The 24,700-nt window shown below is 44.1% G+C and overlaps 1 protein-coding gene across 1 annotated transcript in view; it reads right to left on the bottom strand.

Annotated features, from left to right (window-relative positions):
* The window catches only part of PLS3 (plastin 3), a 105,204-nt gene that overhangs the window by 51,621 nt on the left and 28,883 nt on the right, over window positions 1–24,700 (bottom strand). The window contains exons 3-4 of the mRNA XM_086967234.1: window positions 6,499–6,594; window positions 933–1,128 (exon numbers count right to left, since the gene is read on the bottom strand). Of these exons, the coding sequence (XP_086823360.1) occupies window positions 933–1,128; window positions 6,499–6,594 (292 nt within the window). The remainder of the gene's footprint in view (window positions 1–932; window positions 1,129–6,498; window positions 6,595–24,700) is intronic.

The raw sequence follows: 24,700 nt of genomic DNA on the forward strand, positions 1-24,700 counted from the left end.
ACACAACTGCTCCCTGGATGTAGGTGTGCTGTAGTGATGCAGACTGGCTCTTTTACTGTAGGGAGTTCACCCCTTCCCAAGGTGGTCTCAGACGAAAACGACCAAACTGCAATCACTCGCAATACCAGAGACACCAACATCAAATGGCTGTCCCATTGGCAAAAAGTAAGTGGCCATCCAACAAACTGTCCCACAACCCATGAAACCACCAGCGAGCGAGGAAAGAACTCCACTAAGCAGAACAGAGTTTTCTGCACTCCTGAGCATTGCAGAACGCAGAAAACTGAGTGAACGGAGCAGAGTTCACTGCCTAGGACTAAAAAACACCACTGGCAATTGCTTGGAGTGGCACTCCAAGCTATTGTTTTTCTTTACGCCCACTCCCCCCACCCCCCTCCCGAAGGGAATACACGCAACCCCAGACCAGTTTCGCCTTGGTAGACTTTGTAAGTGGGGTATGCAAAGTGTGCATGAACGGTTTGTTCGACCCAAGAGGGCCGCCAAACAGTTCATGCACACTTGGGGAGTGCACAGCACTCCTCCCCTACTCTGGCTAGCCTTGCCCCGCCCCAGCACTGACTGCAATAGGGAAAATAAAATGATAATAACAATGTTATTTTATTTTCCCTTTTTTAGCAGTGGGGCGACGCTCCTCCACCTAAGGGGAGGAGCCGCCACTGCATAGGATCCAGGCTATATGTCACTGACTAGGCCCAAGTAGGCAGGAACTGGTCTGGGGTGGCTCATGGCTGCATGAAAAGTTGTGGCTTCTTTACATTTTTAAACAAAGAACTTATTTGTTATATATACACCACAAAGATGAGGGAACACAAGAAAGAGCAGGCGTCACCGAAATCTAGAACAGATGGCCTTTGGGCCTTTATTTTACATATACATTTCTAACTTCACGTTCTCTGAACAGACAAGCTTACCTTCGAGCAGTGTCCAATCGATGTCCTGATTTTCTGGCTTGGTAAGTGCAGGATATTTGTTGAAGAGGTTGGCAACAAAAGCTAAATTCAATTTGAGATTACCGCTGACCACATCTGCAGGTGTCACAAACTGTCTGCATCCCAATCGGTCTGCCTGCTGCAGCATGTAATCTGCTCTCTTTAAATCATCTTTTTCCTGAACATAGAAGCGAATGTTAAATGAAATCAAAAATATGTTTGGGAAACCTCAAATTAAATACATATGAACACAGGTGAAACCTATTGCAATGATTCATACAGCTCATATTTGCAGTTTTGAGGGATGAAGAGCAAGCAGCAATTCCTGCTAACGTTAAAACACTTGTTTTAAGGGATTATCTAGAGATGTTACTGTATTAGTTAGATGTGTTTCTTGAAGCAGACGTTTTCTGCGCCTATCACTGCTGATCCGTTCCACAATGAACACCACCAAGTTCTGTATTACTGTGCCCTATGGAGGTAAAGGGAGTATATGCCCATTTTCAGTGCCTTCAGGCACTGCTGTATTACAGAATGGGTCGCAGACGGGTTACAGACGCTTGTGCAGCCATCTTAAAGGGTGCTCCCTCATTTTCATGGGAGCTTGACCCATGCAAATGGAGGAAACACTTTGGTTCTACACCTGTGCTGCATTGTGCGGTGGAAGAGAAAGAACTCATCAGAAGGTGGAATGATTGTTTGGCACAAAAAGGTGACAGTCAGTGTGATCCTTCAAAGCAGCCCTGTTTGGGGGGTGGGAATGGGGCTCGGGAGTAGGGAGACCCATGCAACTCCCTCACACATCCACCTGTAGGTTGTTGCCATCACAAAAAATTATTTACTAGCAAAATTCCAGATTAAGGTTTTGTCTAATTTCTTAGATTGGTCCCGACTATCACTTGTGATTTTAAGTGTCCAATCCCTTTTATTACCCTGTGCCTCAAATTGTAAACACCGGTAGTGTAGATGTGTGTAAGAACGTATGTGCTGCCTACTAGAGTCCCAGTTGCATTTTAGACTCTATATTGCACTTTGTATAGAACCTCGTGCTTGATATGTCAGTTTTAATAAAAAAAAGTTGATTGTAAAATTGTTGCACTGCTCTTCTGATAAAGGTTTGCACTATATCAAATATGTAAAATAAAATAATTCTAAAATAAAAAACTTCGAGATCACAACAAAATCTTCCTAAAGCTAAAGAATCATACACACCATGTAATGAATGTTGATCTCACTTATAGGGTAAGGCTCCTTGACTATGTAATGGCTGAGAGATGTTAGACAATGTAGTTCTCACTATGAATTAATAGGCAAGGCCCGTTGACTACTCTGTACTTTGTGATACCTTCAAGTGGAGGAGCCTATTTAATATCTGTTTTGCACAACTCTCATCAACAAGCATATATAACCCAGCAAACCTAGCTTGTGGTTGTTAAAATTTGAGAAGATGTATCAACTCAATCCATCTTCAATATTATGTTCCCAGATCTGTAGAAAGCGCTGTCACCTAGGAGGGTATCTTGGTGCTGAGGAGGTGTGTGTAGTCAAACCAATGGCCTAGTGGGACTCCTCGAAAACCCAGGTCTTTAGCTTCTTGCGGAATTCAAGAAGTAAATGTAGATGTAGTGTATTTTGTAAATCGCACAGCGGCCCCAACGGGGCGTCCTGGCGCTGTATAACACTGTGGAACCCTTCCTGGCTCTCCCTGTGAGATGCCCCTCCTGGGCACCTCCTAGGTGAATCCAGGCATTCCAGTGTTGTAGGGGCCGTTGTGGAGATTAAGCAAGCTATTGCCCAGAGTTGCAGCGTGGGACCCATGATTAGAGTAGGCGCCGAGGCGAGAATTATCGAGTCCGCAGAAATTGAGTCCAAGACCCTGCCGCGTCGGGACTTGAACCCTGGTCCCAGGCCCGATTTCTGTTTCAGAGTCTGCCGCTCTAACCAGTGAGCCACACTTCTCCACTCCACAAGAAGTGAGGAGGAGGCTTTTATGTGCAGTGGCAGGACGTTCCAGGCTTTAGAGCAATATAGGACAACCTCTGGGTCCACAGGGAATTGCTAGGTCTGGCTTTCCATATGCATGGGATGTGTGCAAGTGGGAGTCAAGATTTATTTGGAAAGTTTCTGAAAGAATATGAGATTGTTGAGATTTGCTGGAACAGTCTTATGCTGTGCCTTGAAAATGTGTGCCAGTGGAGCTCCTTCAGGTTTGCTATGATGTTAGCGTGACATGGGCGATTGAGGGTGATTCTGGCTGCAGAATTCTGAATGTCTGCAGCCTTCACATGTTTTATATTTGTTGATTCTGGCATATAGGCTGTTCCCGTAGTCCAGCTTGCTTGTGACAAAGGTGTGTGAGAGATGGTTTTCCAGGTGCTGATTTGGAGGCATTTGAAATGCTTCCTCAGCATCTTCAGAATAAGGAAGCATGAGGCGGTGATGCCGTTGACTTGGGCTGTCATGTCAAATTTGCTGTGGATGACAATACAGAGGTTCTTGGTGTGGATAGGTGCCACAGACTCCAGATAGTTAAAAATGCCGCGGCCCGTTTGGTTTGCAGCATTCCACTTAGACATCACATCTCTCCGTATCTGCGAAAACTACATTGGCTGCCCATCCCAAAAAGGATTGAGTTCAAAGCCATGACCATGGCTTTTCGGACTACCAAAGGCTTAGGACCAGCCTACTTTACTTCTAGTCTTCGCCCTTATAGTCATTCCAGAGCCCTTCGCTCCAATACCAAACAGCTATTAGTCATTCCCAGATTAAAAAAAAGCCCGATCTGGAGGCAAAACCTTCCAGGTATGCACCACCAACCACTGGAATAAACTTCCGCTTTCCCTCCGTCTGATTCAATCGGAACCTGAATTTCCCAGATCTCTCAAAACTTTTCTTTTCTGCTAGGATTCCCTCTTCTGTACCCACAGCTATCTGCTTACCAGCGCCGGGACACCCCGTTGGGGTAGCTGCGCACTTTATAAAATAGACAAATAATAATAATAAGTGTGGTGTGTGTTGGTTCTAGCTCTGTTGGCCACCAACTGCCGTACCACCGTGCAGTGCTCTTCCTAAAGATCATGATTTCGGTGTTGTAGGTGTTCAGCGTCAGACAGACTTCATCCAGTGGCCAATTTCACTTGATTCTGGTACTGGACGTCTTATCCGTGAGGGAGAGAAAGAGCTCTGAGGCAAAGCAGGAGAGAACGTTGGTAGCCACATCACACAGACTGACCAGCACAGTACTCTGTTTAACATGTTAAGGGAACCTAGGTCTCTGAAGAAAGTGTAAAAAAAAAAAAAAAAAAAAAAAAAAGGGGGGGTATGGGGAGTGAACTCTGAATTGCAAAATCGGCTATTAGGCTTAGGTCTCTCCTGGTCATCGGTTAGTCTCACAAGAGGAAGTGCCCATAATCGGAGGCAAAACCGCAATGGAAAGGAAAACATAGGAGACTTGCTAGGTCAAAATAAAGCAACACACCATCTCCTCAAACCTAATCAATAAGAATTCATACAGCAAGCACCGTCACCCCTAAGGGTATCTGGGCGCTGGGGTGCGAGTTCTCCATCAAAAAGCCAGGTCTTGGGAAACAGGAAGAGGGAAGAAACGAGCAGACAAATGCGATAGCAGAAAAGGCAAAACAGAGGGCAGAACAACAGGCAGAAAAGGCTAACCAGAGCAGAAGAGGGAAGAAAAACAAGCAGACAAAGGAAAAGAGGGCAGAAAAACAAGCTGAATAAGGCAAAACAGAGGGCAAAAAAACGAGCAGAAAGGTAAAACAGAGGACAGATGGCAAAAGAGAGCAGAAGGCAAGCAAAAAAGGCAAAACAACAGAAAAAACGAGCAGGCAAGGCAAAACAAGGGGCAGAAAAACGAGCAGCAAGGCAAAATAGAGCAAGAAATTAGCTGAGGGGATCACAAACATAGGGCAGCAGGTAAACAAGCAGCAAAGGGTAGCAGACTGCGGGCAAGTTGGACAGGAGAACTGTCGCTGGGGGAAGGGCATGAAGACCTGCTAAATGTTGTCTTTCGGCAGCCTCCAGTAGGTCCTGGGGAGGGCGTGCACTGGGTGGTGGAGGAAGGGAAACAGCGGGAGGAGGAAAGAAACTAGCAGAAACGGGAAAAGAGAGGACAGAAAAACTAGCAGAAAAGGCAGGACAGAGCAGAAAAACAAGCAGGAAAGGAAGAAAATTAGCAGTAAAGGCAAAAATGAGGGCAGAAAAACTAGCAGAAAAAGGTAAAACAGAGCGGAATGCAGAAGAACGAGCAGGAAAGACAAAACGGATGGTATCAAAACTACCAGAAACTGCAAAACAGCGCGAGAAACCGTCAGAGTTGACACAAACAGAGGGCAGCAGGAATACCAACAGAGGGAAGAGGACTGTAGGCAAGCTGTACAGGAGAACTGTTGCAAGTGGGGCTAACATTTCTTACAACACTGATGTAAGTTGAACAGAAAACAAAACTAGAAAGTGTTCAACATTACAAGAAATTATGCCTGGACATATCAGGAATGTTACCCTGTGGCATACAACTGATGGAGAGAATATCACAACTGGGACTCCTGAGAACTGAAAACACTGGTTTAAACCAGAACTACTACTCTGGAAGCAATGCCAAGAATCTTGTGACGTTTAGGATTCCGACCAAGACAAATGAACACATCTCTGAAGGGAATATGTATGATGAAAAGATGTTAAAGCAAAGGAATATTTTGGGACAACGGTTTAACAATATGGCTAACAGAGACCCATATGCCACAAGTCGTAGGGAGACAATGTCAACAAATAAATTAACAGGGTTTGGGAGAGAAGGAAGAAACTGTCGTGCATTCACAGTGAGAAAGCTGGAGAACCAAGCATAATCCTCTGTTTTGCAGTAGATAGGAATATGCTGAAAGATAATTCCCAATGTTAATTTTTAGGCTTCATTTCAACGTTGAGAACTCGGGCTATGATTCAGTTTCCAAAAAACGTTTAGTATTATTTGCACCATTTAATTCAGTGATTTGATAGCCTTTCCTTGGTGGACTATGTTTTATTTATTCTTACAATTTAAACAGTAAGCCTAATTTTTCACGAGGACAAAATCAATTTCCATCAACTTAAACTTTATTGGCAATCAATCTAGTTTAAAAAAAAGTACTTTGACCTATAACAACCAATGTTCGTTTCATTGGAGAAGCCTTTGGATTAGAGCGCAAAGGATGCGCAGGCAGCATGCAATCAGTGGTATCCACAAACGTGAAATGAAAATTTAGAAGTAAATCAGAAAGACCAATCAATTAATGTTTGTGTAACAAATTCATGCATTCACGCAATTAACATTTTGAACACAGGTAGTGAGAAACCGAGGCTATGCGTTTGCAAAAAATAAATGCCATTAAATTGGCCTGTGACAGCAGGGGTGATGAGTGGTACACAATTGCAGATAGCCAAAGAATGGTGATCATCAGCCGACTCTTATGCACTGGCAGAATTTCCCCAAGCCTCTGATAAATTCACCATCAATGTACTACAACATTTTACTACAATAACACACTATACTTACACTGAAACCAGACATGTTTATGTCTATCTTTTCTTGACCTTCTTTCTGACCTTTTGGTGCAATCTGGTTCAGAAGATGAAAATAGGCTCTGGAGTCCTGCAAACATCGAAAACAGCTTTAATGCAATGCTTCAGAACTTGCCGATTTCAAGTCATCACAGAAAAGATGTTAAACCATAGGATGTATGTGCAACGCAGAGCCTGCATTACAACACGCTGCAATGCAACAGATGTGCTTGGAAAGAGGAATAACAATGATCAAAAGAAGAAGAAGAAATCCAATACAGTTTAAAACACCAGAATACCCTACTTATTACAAATATAGCTTATTATTAGTGGGCAGTGGTGGTGGTGAGCGATGAAGTGCGGGGGGAAGGGAAGTTGATTAGCAGTTTTAAATTGAGGTCTAGAACATCACAATGATTTCAAATGGAAAACAAACAAGTAACGAGTCTTCTGTAGGCCCCAGATGTACCTAATGTTATGTTTATCTGAAGACACTCCGGTCTTACACCACCCTAAATGGAAGGTAACACTTCCGTTGGCAGTGTTTCAATTACCTATTTGTCACAAAAACACCCACCATCCTTTGCAGTCATAATTAGGTACAAATGCAAAAATAAAATTGATGGACAGAATGCAGAACAATGTCATACATTCACCCCAGTACAGAGATCTGGGCCTAAATCCATCGTTTTTTGTTTGCTTACCAAGCCATTCCAGTTTGGACCCAGCCATATGCAAATCAGTCTTGACCCTGCACCCAATGGGAACAGTCCAGCCTGAACAGCCAGGCCAGGTCCTCCCTTGACTGGAAACAAGCATCCTAGGACCGGTTTCGGGCTTTCAGCCCTCATCAGCCAGGATAGCTTGACTCCAGAGGCATGGAGAACATGGGACCCACGTCTGGGCATACCCGTCCCAGATCTGGGACTGGGGGTGAGTGTCTGCAATGTTTCAACGCTCCGTCCATCATCTCCTTGTGTTTGATTTGTTCGTTCTAAGTTTACAGGATATGCCCAGACGTAGGTCTCTTGCTCAGTTTGCCACTGGATACACGCAAGCCTGGCTGATGAAGGGTGTTACCCAGAAACCGGTCCCAGGATGCTGGTTTCCGATTCAGGGAAGACCTGGCTTGGCAGTTTGGGCTGGACTGTTCCCATGAAGCACAGGGTCAAGACCGATTAGCATATAGCTGGGTCTGAACGGAGGTGGCGAAGTGACCTAAAGAATGATTATGGATTCAACCCAGATCGGTCACTGGGGTTACGAAAGGGACTTTAATGTGAAAGGGGAAGCTGACCCCTTTTTTTACTCTCCTTACATCTTCACAAGTGAAGAACGATCTCGAGACTGTAGATGTGTTGTTTGGGGTTCTAACCTGCAACACTGGTTCTCCTGGGTGTGTCCCTTTCGCTCATTCTAATGTTTTCTAACTCTGTCACCTGCAGAAGGATTGTGGACTTGAGAACATTATTTGCACAACTGTCTAAACTACGCATAACGTGGATCTGACAGTGAACCAGCAATGACATTTGATTTAATAGAATCACCCCAGGAGCTGAGGAGCAGTCCACCTCTTCAAAGTCTTTATTGTGCATCACAGCTGGGTGGCTTTTAATCTGAATACAGATAGGGGTGTCAAAGATGAATGCTAACAAAGATAACCTCGTTTTTCAAAATGTTTGACAAGCTAGAAAATGGTTGAAAAATTGTGCAAAACGAAAAGCCTGCTTTGCCTGAGACATGTCGAGCAAAAATACATTTTCTGAAGAGAAATTTTCTTGGGACATTTCACCCACAGGTGATGTCCTGCAATGGTGTCACGTTGGCAAATCTTTGCTGCTGGAATTATAATTTTGCCCTCATTGTAGCCTTAGCGCTTGTTGAAAGAAGCAGCTGACAGCCATAGCTCCAAATTAAGCATATACCCAGTCAAGTTTCCCACTTTGCACAGTGTTACGTTAGGGTAATATTCCATGTTGGAATCCCACCAGCTCAGCTGAGTTTGTAATGGTGAGCTCAATCTCTGCTTTCGATTACTTCATTTATAGGTCTCACCCCAGACAGCAAATGCACTTGTCTGTTAATTTACAGTGGGCTGAGAGCCCACCCATTACAGTTGGCTGGCTTCATTGTTCTCATTTGCTTGCTTCTAATTAGTCATACATGTGGGCTTTCCTTCCTCTTGTTGTGTTGGGGCCTTTCCTGGAGCATGGACCTATTACTCGTGTCCTTCCACTGCTCCGTTTTTAAGTGCTAATTTTTTTGTGTTTAAACACTCTACAAGGGTGTGCTTGTTTATCTAAGGTCTCCCATGTGTGTGCATCTCCCTCTGCAACGCTCGCTAGCGATGTGCTTTCCCCCTAATACTCCCATCTCCGATTTCTCCCTCTCGTTGCTTCTTGCCCCCACCTGTTGCTTCCTCCTCATTGTTTCTTTCCGGCTCTCCCCTCGTCCTATGTTGCTTTGTCTTGCCCTTGTGTTTCTCATCCGCTCCCGCTTTCTAATGTGCTTGCCCCTGTGGTCTCTCACGCACTCGTTTGGTTCTGCGCTGCATCTGAATCCATTGAGCCATAATAACAATAATACTGATATTTCTAAAGCGCAAACAGCTACCTCACACGGAGGTGTCCCGGCGCTAAGTGAGCAGCTAGATGTAAAAGGAAATAGAGTGGTTTAAGTTTTTTGAGTCAAAAACCATGTATTTAGTTGCTTCCTGAAACAGATCTCTGAAGTTGCAGACCGAATAGAGAACGGCAAATCATTCCACAGTTTTACCATCCCAACGGAGAAGGTCCTACCCCCAAGCCGAGCCTTCAGGGATTGGGGAGCATGTAACTGATTCAGTGTATTTGAGCGAAGAGACCTCGCCTGCTGGTATGGGAGAAGTCTCAATTTAAGGTAGTTAGGGCAGTTACCCTGTAGTGCCCTAAAAGCCAGGGTCACAGCCTTAAATTCGATCCTGCTGGCCACTGGCAGCCAGTGCAGGGCACGCAGATGTGGAGAGACATGGTGTCTGAAGGGATATGTTTAATAAGCCTTGCAGCTGCATTCTGCACGGATTGTAAACGCTGGATCAAATACTTTGGCAGGCCAAGATAGAGGCTGTTAGCGTAGTCCAGCCTCGATGTAACAGTCGCATGGACTACAACTTTGCGGCAGTCTTCCGGCAGCAGATCAAGACATTTTCGAAGTTTGTTTAGGCACCCTGCTGATACCTGCTGAATAGGAGCAGAAAAGGATAGGCTGTCATCCCATCTCACCCCCAGATGTTTTGCACTACTACTGGGGAGAGGCGGAGGTCCCATTTCAGACGGCCACCACAAATCAGGCGAGGGCCGCAGGCCCTTTCTAAAGAAAACCACCCCAGTCTTTCCTGCGTTCAATTTTACTTTATTGGTGTTCATCCATATAGCAATGTCGCGAAGGCATCCTTTAAAATTGCTAAATGCTTTCACCGACAATTCTGAATAAGGAAAGACCAACTGAGTGTCGTCTGCGTATGAGATCGCTTTGACACCCCATTTGGCAATCAGCGTGAAAAGTGGAGCCACGTAAATATTAAAAATTAAGGGACTAAGCGCTGATCCCTGGGGAACCCCACACCAAAGGTGTTTGGGTTTAGAGGAGAAAGGACCTAAAGCAACTTTCTGGGAGCGGTCGCTGAAGTAAGAGTGTAGCCAGGCCAACGCATTGTCTTTCAGGCCAACATCCTCCAATCTCTGTAAGAGTCTGACATGGACGACAGTATCGAAAGCAGCAGATAGATCCAGGAGCACCAGCATTGCTGATGCCCCTGAATCTAAAGACCATCTAATTGACTGCCACCTCAATGAGGGCGGTCTCGGTACTGAACCCCGATCTAAAGCCAGATTGTGTTTCATGCAGAATGGCGTTATTTTCAATATTCAATATGTTCAGCCATTCGGTGTAATTCATAGCATTCAACCCTTGTGACAAGATGGAACTGATCACCTCTTCAAATGGAGAAAGGACCCGGTTTACAGCAAGAATGCGTATCACGGATCAGTGGTGATGTGGTGATCACATTGAGGGAACTGTGCCCTGTGGACAAGTACATCTAGTGTTGGGCCAAACTACGGTTATTTCAAAAATGTCCAAATGGGGTATGGTTTGTATTTGCAAGGTTTAACCGAATGGGTCAATATTCACGATTTTGTGTAAGAGCAAAGAATGTGCATATCGCTTCAATAAACAGCCTTTGGTAAAAAATTCCTTGATTGTTGGAAATCCCATCCTACTTTCGTGCAGCGATAAAAAGGGTCTAGAAGCAGATGCCTGGTGTGTTTCCAGTTCCTCCTCAACATTAAACAGGTTACTTTTTTTTTTTATAGTGCAAACTTGACCGAAGGTATCCGGTATCAGAGCACTTTAAACAGCACCAGTTGCTTTACATGAGGACAAATTAATTTTTGTTAGGCACGGGGAGATTAAGTGATTTGCCCAGAATCACAGGATGTTCAGCGTCATTGCAGAGACTCAAACCCAGTTCACCAGATTCGAGGTCGACCGCCCTAGCCGTTATGCCAACTCCTCTCCTCTCCCCAGCATTGTTGCTTCTGTGTCCTGTGTATTCGATTAAGGGTGAGAGGGTATGAAACATTCTACTTCGAATATCCATTTCTCTTCACTTAAGTGTGCAATACTGCTCACTCTTGTCCCTGCAGATGATTTGCAGCTGAGAGTACAAATGATACAGAAGTACAGAGCAGCATGATAGTCCAGGAGATGCACGCGGGTTTGGAGACTATAGACTAAATACAATAAATAAATAAAGCTACCAAATAGACTAAATACAATAAATAAATAAATAAATAAAGCTACCAATATCTAATATAGTTTTTACCAGTCCAACCGGTCTCAACATTTCTTTTGGTTTGGTTTACCATAGTGATGCCGCTCCATGTTGTTATCCCCAGCCACACTTAGGAAATGTGCCCTTCCTGCAGTCTCCCAGGAATTTGGTGCCTTTGTATTGAACCCTATTGTTGCTGGTTGTAGAACTCTTGGCACCTTACCGCTGCATACTAGTATTAAAGTGGTTGTGTTCTCCTTGATAAAAATGGTAAAACTGGCATATCTTTGATGGGCACATTTAATTTACTCCCTAACATATGTACCCAGGGCTTGAAAATTAAATGCTACTAGTGTGTTGCAGCGCTCAATGTGCCACCAACTAAAGTAGTACTGCAAAGCATTTCGCTAGGCATGCCCTTGCAGCCTGGGTGTGCAGTTTTAAAGTGCCATTCTGACCTGACAAAACAAACTTTTCCCAAGCCTAAACCCTCCCTTTTAGGTCTCGCCTGAGCCAGCGCATGCCCTGCTCTGCGATACATTTAGTAAGTGGGTTTTGAAAGTGCTACCACAGGCCTTTTCTGGCCTCAAGCTTGCGGTTACGCGTGCGCGCAGCCACCATCTGTCTTTCCTCTGCAACGGGACATAAATGCATTGCGATCACTTTCACTTTCGCGGCCAATGCTTGTTTCCTGAAGTGTTTAGGTTACCTTAAAGGGATAAATTACTCGTTAGTGCGGGGGCTGGATAAGTTGTAAATTACATTAACACACCGTACTTCAGACTACTTCCTTTTAAGTTTATTTGCACTGCTTCATGGTGACTTTGGATGTGTCTTTACAGTTGGTATAGTCGTCAAGAGATTACTTTTGCTTCCTTGTTTTGCGTTGGAACAATGCCTTTTGAGATTATCGTTTTTCCCGAACTGAAATGAATTATCTGTTATCTACACATCAATAGATTTGTGCCTGCTGTTAGCTGTAGCCCCTTAATGCATGTGTAATCATGCTTGCACTGCCTGTTATTTTTCTCGATCACGTTGGTGCTTACGCCCTTTGCTAAATCGCATCATTGCATTACATCCACCTCGTTCCCACCACCCCACGCCAGTGCATCTCTTCCCTCTAATTTAGTGCCGCCACCACGGCTCCTCTGGCTTTTAATAGTGGGTGTCATCTGCCTGTGTCGGCTGTTGCAGTGCCATTCTGCGTTGGTTTGCTTTCCGGCGATAGTAATCTTTATGTATCCTCACACTTTGTGGAGTTTCCTCAAGGCGTGCCAGGTCCTGGTAATTATAGGCCTTGCGCCAACGAAAGTCTACCGCCTGGGCCCTGCCAGCTCGCCCTATCGGTGCGCGCCAAGTCAGGCCTAGTCAGCCTTGGGATCCCATTCTGTGTGCTGACGCTGTGCGAGCCTCCTGCTGGCTCCATTCTTGCATTGGATTAGCGTCCTTGTACAGAAATAGCTGCTGCCTCTGTGCGGCCCCAACCAACCACCCTTCTTTTTTTCGTGCTTTAACTACTAGGTGACAGCCACCCTTTAGTATTTGCCAAAGTTTGCATAAGCATTTTCTCTCGTTACTGCCGAATTATATATTTTTTTATTTCAGACGCTTACAAAATAGCATGTAGGGTGAACATTTTCCTCCAGGTCTCTACGCAAGTGTTTCCTGTCCTGGACTTTCGCATGACACAAAAGAACATACTGGATGTTGTAGGCTTGCTTTGCTTTTATATACCAAATTAGATTAACATCCCCGAAATCAGTGATTTGTAAAAGGGAAGTTCAGGACTGGATATCGGTCGTGTCTATAACGACCTGGAGTGAGGCGATCACCCTAATAGTATTAATTTTGCAATGGGAAGGACAGGCTGTTTGGTTGGAAGGGTTCTTTATGCACGAAGTCCATGAATACGTCATTGTGATATTTGTTGAGGCTTAGGGCTTCCCTTTAGCACAGTATTAAGTTTTTCAAAACAATTAAAACAGAGTAATCTTACACTGCCTGTGCAGGGCCTGGGTATTGTTTGCACAAGCTACCACGTGGACTGGTTTGCTTCCGGTTTGTAATGTTTAGATGTCTGACCGTCGAGCTCAATGCTAATGTTTCAGTGTTATGACACACCCCGAACACTCGCAATAAGCAGTGGTGTAATCGTGAGAGTTGATGCTGGTCTCTGCTGACCTATTTTTCCTTCTCTGAAGCTTACTTTGGTGTTGTACACAGATATCCTCTGATTTTAATGATCATAAATTTAGTCTTTCCTCGGTGTAGGAACAGTACATAACTTTGTTGCTAGTAATACAAAACTTAGCTCCCAAATGTTGTCTTTTTTTTCCTCTCTTGGTCTGTAATCACGGTTTTAACATCCTAGTAGGTTAGACTGCAGATATAATTTTTAAAATGCAAGCGTCTTACTACTGATGGGCTAACGTTAGCATTCATTTGCAATATTCTTAGACCTGGTTAACATGCTCTACTCGAAACAAAAAAAAAACAACAAAAAAAAAGAATATAGCATTGGCATAGCCAACAGGTCTCGCCTTTGGGACCTTATAAGTGTTTACCATGCAATAGTTAATGTTGTTGTACCAAGGATATTGTGCTGCATAACTAAATACTTATAAGGTCCCAAAAGCGAGACCTATTGGCTATGGCAATGCTTGTTAATACCTATAAGCTACCCTTAAGGTAAGCCCTACATGCTAATAGAGCACGCTGTATATTTAATGTTTACATGCCCTTTCAGTGAAAAATATCCAAAGTCGTGTTTCACTGTGGCAAGGCTGGCCCTCCCATACTGGTTTACATTATTACATTTAATATGTGAATATCCAGTTTGGGAGTAGCTAGAACAATGTCTCAAAGGACTAATTTTAAATAGAAATTTAACTTAATGGTCAAGTCGGATTTTAGATTACTATTTTGGAAATTACACTTTTAGAAAGTTTTCATTTTCCTGTATGAAATCAAAAGGCTGCTTTCCTGCCAGTGTCCATCTGTCACCTGTCCATGATGGCTCCCCTGCGATGAGGTGTATGGCTCCCAGACAGTGGATAAAGGATTTTGGAGGGGAGAGGGACAACTCCCTTGAAAGAATGGTCTGGGGGCTGTGCCAAGCCTCTTCCTCAGCTTCAAGGGATGGCTACCTTGTTACTGACAGAGGAAGCTCACACCTAGACCAGCCTACCTTCGATTGCTCTATTCAGGCTGGCACCAAACCCAGTAGGAGGGGAGGTCTGACCAAAACTGGTTCAGGGATGGACAGGCTTGCCCTCCACCCACGGGATGGCACTGGGTATAAAGAAAGTGGACTTTACAGACCTCTCTTCAGGATATTCCTGGGCCTGTGAAGAATCAGAAGCACTTTCCTCCGGTCTGAATATTGAAGAAAGACTGGACCTACTTGCCTTGAACCCAGGTCCACAGAAAAGACGACAGGTCAGTTGGCTGACCTTGTTTAAGCTACACAAACACAACAAGCTTCCAGAGGCCTTTTCCTGCTTTCCAGCTGACCATTCCCAACTGGATCTGACCTGGTCCCCTCTGTTGGCCTCTGTGGGAGTGAATGCTGATCCACAAGTACTGTCCCTAAGGACCGCCCCTTGGTTGTGGTCTAAGTGTACACCTCCTTGCCTAACTGCAAGCTTCATCAGATTCAGTGGTGACAACTTTTGTCGACAGATTTACCCGTTTCGATGCTGAGCACCACCTAGTTGACTGCTTCACCAGATTAAGCATCGCGCCGCACCAAATTGACTGCTTCACCAGATTACACACCGAGCAATACAGAAAGCCTTCACCTGCTTCAAAGGGCCCAAATGCCCAGCAGCCTCAGATTGACTCAGACTTCATACAGTAGCTCCGGGTCATCAAACCATTCCTCTGACCCAGCATGCAGCTTGCTGTGCAGACACCTCTCCAGCTACCACTTTTTCTCTATAAAAGATTCCAAACCCACTAGTAAACTTTTGACTGATGAACCAGCAAGCCCTCGTGGTCTGCCTTAACTTTTGACTTTGATCCAGTCTATCGAAACAAGATAATGGCAGGTTGGCATTTTGCGCTTTTTGCCACGATTTTTAATTCAAACTTTATAAACTCACATTTTGGTTCAACACACTGGATTTATGTCATGTTGGTGTCATATTTATTAAAATGTAACCTATTTTTCTAAACGGATCTGGGCATCTTCATATGTATTACTGTTTCAGTAATGTATAAACACTTTAGGAATTGCCTAAGTTAAGCTTGACAGCTTTGTACCAAGTGGCCAGAGGGTTAGGCTTAGGTTTATTAAATTACTTTTGCAGCTCACCTGAGCAAGGATTGTGATTATTTGAAATGGGTTCTCACCCCCTTAAAATAATACTCCAGTTCCTTACACACATCCTTTGTGATGCTTCTCCAAATATCTTTTGTGATGTTTTCTCACCTATATTCGAAGTGATGCTTACCCCAACCTGTGCTTTCAAAAAACACTTGTGCTACTTAGAAAAAAGAAAAAAACATTTACTGATCCAGCTCTGTGAATATTTTTTTTTTACTGATGCTATTTTTTAGGCATGTGCCTATAAAATTCAACTGCTGATGCGTTATTGCCCTTTCTGTATATGTTTTCTTTGGCAATGCTGCACGGCATTGGGGATGCTGTGCAGCATTGCTAGAACCATTGGCAAAGTCATTAAGGCCCAAGGGCGAGGCCAATTGGCTTTGCCAGTGGATGTTTAAAAGTACTGCTTACATCTGTCACTAGTTCACACCAGCAACCCAGCTTTTGGATGCATATAACAAGCATGAAATCCAACTTGAAATAAAGAGGTTTTGGGTGTGATCAACATACTGTAAAACTAAGATCCTGTATACATTAGGGGTGGGTGGAATGTAAAGTTCCACTTGCTGAATTGGTGGAATTATGGTCACTCAGAGTTACTCTTTAACACACAGTTCTGGCCAAATTTCATGTTGCGCAGCGGATTTATTCCCCTGCAAGGCTGCAGACAATGCAAGCCAGATTTGGTGTCAGAGAGCTGCCACTCGAGTAGATTTGCTGCCGCTCTAGTAGATTTTTTACTCGAGCTGCTGCAAAATCAACTTACATGGAACCATACAATGCATAGTGCAGTTCGCACCGATGTTTCAGTGCTCCTCCCGCTACCGGCACGAGCAGTGTGAGCTGCATATTTTTGCCTGTTGGCTGTACTCTGCTGAATCTCGTGGAATTTGTATGTAACCCTGTGGAATTCTGGAGTGAAACTAAGTGAATTCCGCCCACCCGTCGTGTACATGAGGAATAGTAAAGGGAGCAATACGGAACTTAAAAGGAATAAGTAAAACAATAGTATCTGGCTCTCCATTAAAGACTGATATATTTATCTATGAATGAAAGTGGACGAGAAAATTAGTACGGACCTAAAGAGAATTGATCAACCCAACCTACACTTGGTCAAGGTGTTGGCTCCTTCAGCTTGAGACACCAATTGCAGGTTACATGTATTTGGAGTGTCCTTCCCATTGACAATGTATGCAATAGACTTTTGGTAAACTCTATTAAGCCTAGTCTTTCTGTTTTATGGCTAGAGTAATCTGACCCATTCAGATTCTGTTGCTCTCTCATGTTTACGGTCTCTCACACTTCCCCACACATACTCTTACGTGCTCTGCCACACTCTTCAAACTCGGTCTTGTTCTTGAGTAAACCAACAAAAGTTTATTTTTTCACAATAAGCAGTGAGCACTGCAAGAGACACAATAATGAGGCATGTTCTAGGCTAAAAGGATCTTCCATGTGTGGCAGTAGTGCCTGCCGTGAGTGTGAAGGGACCCTAAACAATGGTGGTCATCCAACAAAGATTTATTTTCGGCTGTTAGAGAGGTACATTGGATGGTAGCAACCGAAAACTAAAATATGTTCTGAAGTCCATAAGACAGCAGCAGAATAGTCACTGCTTTGTTTTGCAGTTGGTGTGCAAGTGTTTTCAAGTTTAAACTGAATGAGTTTAAGGTAAACCTACACCATGAAAATGAGCTCAGTCATAAATGTACATAAGAAAATTGGCTGCTAAATACTGCTAGGAACGTCTAGTGCAGGCTGGCAAAATGTCTTAGGTTTTTAAAACTAGGGCGTTTACTATACTTTGCCCGAATACCAGGTCACAGACTTCCTATTAAGCTTTTCCATTTTCAGTTGATACCTTCTTACTGAAGGGGAAACCGCCACTGACAGCAGAAAGGTAAAATGGTCCAAGATTATTTCGTTGGCGTTTAAATCGTTGGCAAAAAACTGCTTTTCACATTTGAGTTGGTACTATTTTCTACACTGTGGGTAACTTGGGGCAATTACATTTGTGTTTGATCTTTTAGCAAGTCATTAGTTGATCACTGATCAGCAACATTGCACATTCACAAGGATCCCTATTCACAGGTCAGAATCCACAGAAGGACTACTAAACATTACATATTTAGCCATGCAAGACATGGTGGAGTCATAGGTACCACAGGAAAGTGCGATGGAACACTGGACACGAGGCAGTAACAGTGTTCATAAATGGCAGGTGGCCCCATGTCATGTCTGACGCCTGCTGCCAGTCACAGAGTTTCAGTCCATACCGACAATGTTAAGAGCAAAACACAAGTCCAAGGGAATAATTTGATGTTGGTTAAAATGTCATGCTGAAAGTGGCACACATGACCCATGGCCGTTTGGCAGCAACAACGATTTATATTATTGTAGAAGTACTTTGGTGTATACATGCAAATACCTCAGGAGATCAACTGGGTAGCATACAGAAAGATTATGGACCTAGCTATTTACAAATGTATGGACCCCAATCATATTTTGGTGCATATCAGGGATTTAAAAGTTCAACAAAGTACCATATTGTGCGCACCAGTGAGCTTGCCTATGAATGTAACACTATTAAGGAAAAATTAGGCCTCTTTGATGCACATGCTTTAGGTTTTTTTTACACTAATATTTGATTTTTAAATCTGAAGCAATGAATAGTTCTGTAAACCAGACACGGAGAGAGAGAATGTGTGGGGAAGCGTGAGAGGCCATACACATGAAAAAACAGAATCGGAATGGGTCAGATTACTATAGCCATAAAACATAGAAAGATTAGTCTTAATAGAGTTTAGCAGAAGTCTATTGCACACATTGCCAATCGAAAGGACACTACATATATATGTAACCTAATATTGTTCACCATTAAATGACATATGAATGTAGAATACACACCGAAATAAAAGATATATGTTTTGTAAACACAGAAAATCACACATGTTGAGTTTCATTGGGATGAGCAGCTGTATACAAAATAATAAACAGATTTTCATATATAAGGAAAGCAATGGAAAACCTTCACCAAAAAACTGAAAACAGGAGAATTCTAGGTATACTTCAGTATGTAAAACCTTTATCTCTTATGCAATTTCCCGTATCACCATAGTTCCAGAAACACTGCAGCATGGCCCTGGATTACTTTTCTCCAAAAACATCCAGTATAGATATGGGCTTTATTGTGATGGAACCAGGCTAACAACGTGGAAATTGTTGAAGATCCTTTAATGCTAACAGCCTGTCAGAGCAGGATTCCCTCTTGCCAGACAGGAGTCCAACTGACAAGCGCAGAACCTATGTTTCCGGCACAAACGTTATAACACAGGTTATTACAGAATTCCAACCAGTGCTTTAAAGGCATAATACATACCTTTCCTTTCTATAGCAAACAAATAAAAAATTGAATAGAGTAAAAAGTAAAAAAAATAACATCTTAAACAAATTTTGTTAAAAAACATAACATATCTGATGAAGCTCTCAATGAGGTACAATGGTGGTCTACGCGGTCGACATACAATTAATTCCCCCAGTTATATTTTCTACCCCTTCACATACCTCAAATGCCCATCTCCTCTTCCGCCACCTCTCCACCATTTCCCCATCATTGACATTTCGCACCAATCACTGTTCTCATCAATATAAAACTGCTCACTCCTCTAGCGTCTTACTTTTGAATGGGCCCCGAAAGTTAGACAAATCAACACCCACTCTTCTGTGTTCCAGAATGTAGGAAGGTGGATACCGGACTATGGTTACCCCAGATTTTTTGCCTAGTGTTTAGCTGGTTTTTGATTTAGTTGGTCTTGGATCCTGCTAATCAGGGCCCAGGCTATCTGCTCTCTCTTTAAAATGGACTCTAGGTACATCTCCAATTGGATACTGGGTCACCTTATGAGAACCTGTACAGTGTACTATAGGTACCCAGGGCATAGGTGCATCAAAGGCCTACCAGGCACTGCAGCATGTATTATGCTACCCCTGGCTGGCCACCCAAATTGACAACTGGCTGATCACTCAGCTGGGGCAAGGTGGTGTAATCACCCTTTGCTTTAGAAATAGTATACCTATATCTAACCTTATATCTAGACACATATACAGACCGCTGCGTTCTGCTGCTCAACATCTGCTGCAGGTCCCTCGTTTCCGGCGTTCCCGGCTGGGAGGGCAGTCGGTTGCGGTGAAGGCCGCTTCTGCCTGGAATGACCTTCCATTATTATTGAGATCTACACTGGACTTTGGCCTGTTTAAAAAAGCTTTAAAAACCCATCTGTTCAGGCCTTTTAGTTGTTCCTTCTAGTTTACTTCTCCTTTTCTGTTTTTTCCTTCTCATTTCGCGCCAGGATACTCCGGTAGTAATCAAGCGCTTAACAAAACAGCATAATAATAATAATACACTTATAAGTCACTCCTATGGCAGGCCTTAACAATCCTGGAGGCAGAGTGCTTGGTTTTATGTCAGATGGTGCTCTAGCATGAGCTGAGCCTGTCTGCAGCTTTCGTAACCATGTCCTTATAGCTGGTCTAGGATATTGCCATACCATGTACTCTTAAGTGCATTATGAACCTCGCGGTTAAATGCTAACTCTGGTTTGGCTTTCTCAAAACATGTCGAGTAAGGTGTCATATGATTTGGAATACTACCCCCTCGCCAGTTCTGATGACGGGGGTAGCATTCCACCGTTCTAGAGGGAGAAGACATGTTGTTCCTACTATTCCCAGTTAAAGTTAACCAGAGCCTCAGCATCACAAAATGGATGCTGCTGCCACAGACACAAGTCTGACCTCCTGCTGCTGGGAGTCCTTCCAGCGAGGAAGGCTTGGACAGTAGGTTTCCTGTCTTGGGAGGAGCTAGCACCACCGCAGACAGGCTTTTGTGTATTGGGGCAGGGAGGGCTGAAAGAAATGACACTGCCTGGGGCACACAAGGTGTCCCATGCATGGTCCAGTTCAAACCGGTGCTGGGGCACTCCAGCCCCGGCACGAAACTGGACAAAGGGAAAGGGGTGTAACCACCCCCTTCCCTGGTCCCACCCATAGGAGGGACCTAGCAGGTAATCCAGCCCCTAGATTTGGTATATAGGTAGAAGCTGAGTACCAAGACTTTAGATTAATCCTGACTGAAACTCTGAAACTAAACACTGGACCTTCGACGATCTACTTGAAGAAGAAGACTAAAGAATCTCCCTTGTGGTCAAGGAGTGACCTCCCTGCACAAGCCAGCACCATCCAGCGATCAACGGCTTGCTTTGTCGCCGCCTCCCTCCGGAGCTCGAGCACAGAGCCTGACAAGAACCGGACTTCCAGACATCCAACAGCCCGATTCACAGTCCCAGCAAAGCTGAGACAAGTGGAGGCGACGAGAGACGTGGGACCAGCCATCTTGAAAAGTCTGCGACCTGCTAACTGTGCAGCCCCCGAGGCCTCCTCGAAGCTGTGCATTGGGGATTGAGAAGCCCCAACCTCGAGCAGCATCTGCACTAAAGATCAGCCCTGCACCCTCCACGAGTTCTGCGTGGGACCCTTTTGCATTTTCCTGCTCGACGCGTCTGCCCGGTCACTTGCCCGTTGGCTAGTGGCCATCTTGGCGACGATTCTTTGAATTTACACCGCTGGTCTGGTTGCTCCAGACTGGCTCTTGCTTCCCTCAAAAGGAGTAGCCCCTCAGACCTTGCTGGTCTGAGTAAGAAGCCAACTTCGTCTCCTGCTTGGGTTGCCTTTGCCAAGGCTTGTTGACTCCAATCCTGAAGCCGACACCGCCGACAGCGAGAGCCTTCGTGGGACAGTCCGTGCCAGACTCCTGGTCGTCGTCGACGCCTCCTGGTCCACGTGGCTGCAGAGACAAGCTTCCCATCAGCACCGGATTGCTTCACAACATCGCCTGGTTCCTTCCTGGTCACTGGCTAGTGACCCAGACTCTGTCCCCTCTGCTTTCAGGTCCTCTTCATCTTCGATCCACCCTTGGATCCACCCGGACACTTCTCTCCTGGTCGCCTGCAGCATCTTTTCTCCAGGCTCCATAGGATTCGTCGACGAAACCAGACACACTTTGACACCTATGCACCCGGTTCCTGTGGGTGAGGAAACGCGAGTACTTCGGTGCTCCTGTGGGTATCAACTATCCAACTGTCTAGGTTTCAAGTAACTTTCACCGAGTCCAGTCAGAAGTACCCTAAAATAACTAGTTTGTAACTTTTACGTTCCCATTCATTCTCTATGGTAACATGAGTGTGTGATTAGACACTGCACACGCCTCCCGTGGGTCTCCTGCTTCCTAACTCTTGGTAACTCAGCGTAGCCCCAGCGATTCCCTAGGTCTATTCACTTTTGTTGTAGTGGTCCTTATACCACTATTTAAGTATATGGTTTAGCGTGCCCCTAGGGCCCTACTGTATCTTGTGCAACTTATTGTGTTCTGAATAAATATCTTGTATTTTACTTGTGCCTCTGACCTCATAAAGAGTTCAGAGGGTTTGTCTAGTAATAAATAACATATTTTATATATATCCTGTGTGGTGTCCTTTCATTTGGTATTAAAGGGGGTTACATATGGTAAAACAGCTGGCTTCCCATGCCCTCTTGAGTTTAGCCTAAGACTGCTTTGTCCATGCTACCCCTAGGATAGCTGGTCTATAAGGTCGACTATGCCACCATCACCATAAGGGTTGTTTGGACTGGTGCAAGGTGCTCACTAGAATAGTGATCATCATATACCAGGCCACCTTCTCACACAGAAGACCCAATCACCTTCCTCAAAACCCTCCAGGAAACACTTTCAGGAGCTAAAGTTTCTCTAAAAATGTCTCTCGAAGAACTATGCTCGCTTTGCTCTCCTCACACTGTTACAGCCATGCTGGAACTCACTTAGTCCGTTGCTCATTCAATAAAAACGGGAAACCTTAGGAACGCCATTTTCTGTAGTATGATGTGCCTGCACCATCTCATTCACCATTCTCTCCACATCCTCCCTTCAAAGCCATCCGTATCGCTCCATTAACATGGTGATTTTCTATATCAATAAGGCGATTAGCCTCTGGAAAACACAATACAGAGCAATCATGCTTCATCCCACAACAATCAACCAAACACTTCATGTCAGGAGACGTAAGATGAGCACTAGGCGTAATGAGTACATTTCTGAACACATCCCTAAAAACAGAAATGGTAGCCTTTGTCCTCATCTCTCTCACAAACATGACTACCAACCATTTAGAATGCACTTCTACTAGAATCAAATCGAATCTCAACTCACTCCTCACATCAGTCAAAGGCCCAATTAAGTCCTTCTATATGCTACTCCATGTGTAACCAGGATCCACAATGAGACTGTATTCATCCTGTGAACCAGTTTTGAGTCTATTTACACTTTCTTTGCAAACACAGCATCCCTTAACCCACCTCATGGTATGTTCATCCACACCAGGCCATCAAAAGGTTTCTTTTATTCTCTGCTTGCTCAAAGTCTGATCCGGATGTCCTTCATGTGATAATAGGAACATTTTCCTTCTCAACCCTTTTGGAGGAACAGATGTAACTTCTTGTTACTACATCCTACCCACCTAATGGCAGTACATCCAAAATTAATGAATGGCCTGACACCAGGAGAAACGGCACTCTTCCTCCGTGCTCCTTTGACTATATCACACAGATCACCTCCATCAACATCAAATATTCCTTCATTTCTTTACTCCATTCTTTTGAAGAGAAAGATCCACTACCACACTCTTCAATATCATCCATCCATCCATCCATCCATCCATCCATGTTAAAGCTCGCTCTTACTCCTTACCCAACACTGCATCCTGAACTTCACACTAATCCAACGGCAAACTGGAGGGGCAATCAGCGTGGGAATTCCTACAACCAGGAATATATTCAACACAATACTGATATTCTTGCAAACCAGAAGCAAGCCTTGCCAATATCGCAGAGACCTTTTACCTTCCCCTCCAGTTGTCAAAACCTTTACCAATGGTTCATGGCCAATGAGAAGATTCAAATTCAAACACCACAAATATGTCCTGAAATGCTCAACACTCCTTGCTGCAGTTAATGCCTCATGCTCTATGATGGAATAATAGTGTTCAGAGACTGCCAGGGAGCGAGACGCAAACGTTACATTCTTTTCTACATAACTGTGGAACCGAGAGAATGGCATCCAACACAGAAGCACTGACAGCCACTGTCAAATCAGTTTTCAAACATTTGTTTTAGTGGTACAATTATTCCTGCGCTGCAAATTTATCTTTTGATCAGTTGGTTTTCCTCAGTTGGATGCACAACCCTTCCTCAACATGACTCTCAAACTCTGTCTTTGCATGAACATTTTCAACAAATGTGCAGTAGTACTCAAACAGACCCATGAATGATCTTGCTTGTCCTTTGTGTGGCGAAGTAGACAGTTGAAATGCGTTGAGAAGATCTTGATACTTCACGCCACTTCCAGATATCGTATGGTCCATATAGTCTATGTCCTCAACCAAAAATGCACACTTAAGTTTTCGGAAGGTAAGACCTGCTTCTGATAAGCTTGTTTCAAAGTTTTGTTAAGCTTTTTTTCCCCTAAAACCAATGTGTTATCCTGGAAGTAAACAACATTTACTAGCCCTATGAATACCCCAGACATCATCCTTTGGAAAACATTAGCAGCAGATGAAAATCCTAACCGCATGCTTGTAATTTCAAATGTTCCTTCCATGGCCATAAAAGCTGTGAGGGGTTTTTGAGTCCTTGTGTTAGCGGATTTTATGGTAGACTCTCTTGAGATCAAGTTTTGAAACGCCTTTCAATAAAACAGTCAACTCATTGTTGGACAACAGGAAATTATCTGCAACTATATTCTAGTTTACAGTTCTCAAGTTCACATAAAACCTCAATTGGTCATTCGATTTCTTAGTGATACCAGGTGAAACCTAACTGGAGGCCTATACCGGCTCAATGCTGGTCAGTTAGACTCTTGGCTGGCAAGAGAGAATCACACGCTGACATGCTGTTGGCATTAAAGGCTTTTCCACAACGTCCACATTGTTAGCCTGGTTCCATCAC

The sequence above is a fragment of the Lissotriton vulgaris genome, chromosome 4_1, assembly GCF_964263255.1.
Source record: "Lissotriton vulgaris chromosome 4_1, aLisVul1.2, whole genome shotgun sequence".
In the NCBI taxonomy this organism is placed as follows: domain Eukaryota; kingdom Metazoa; phylum Chordata; class Amphibia; order Caudata; family Salamandridae; genus Lissotriton; species Lissotriton vulgaris.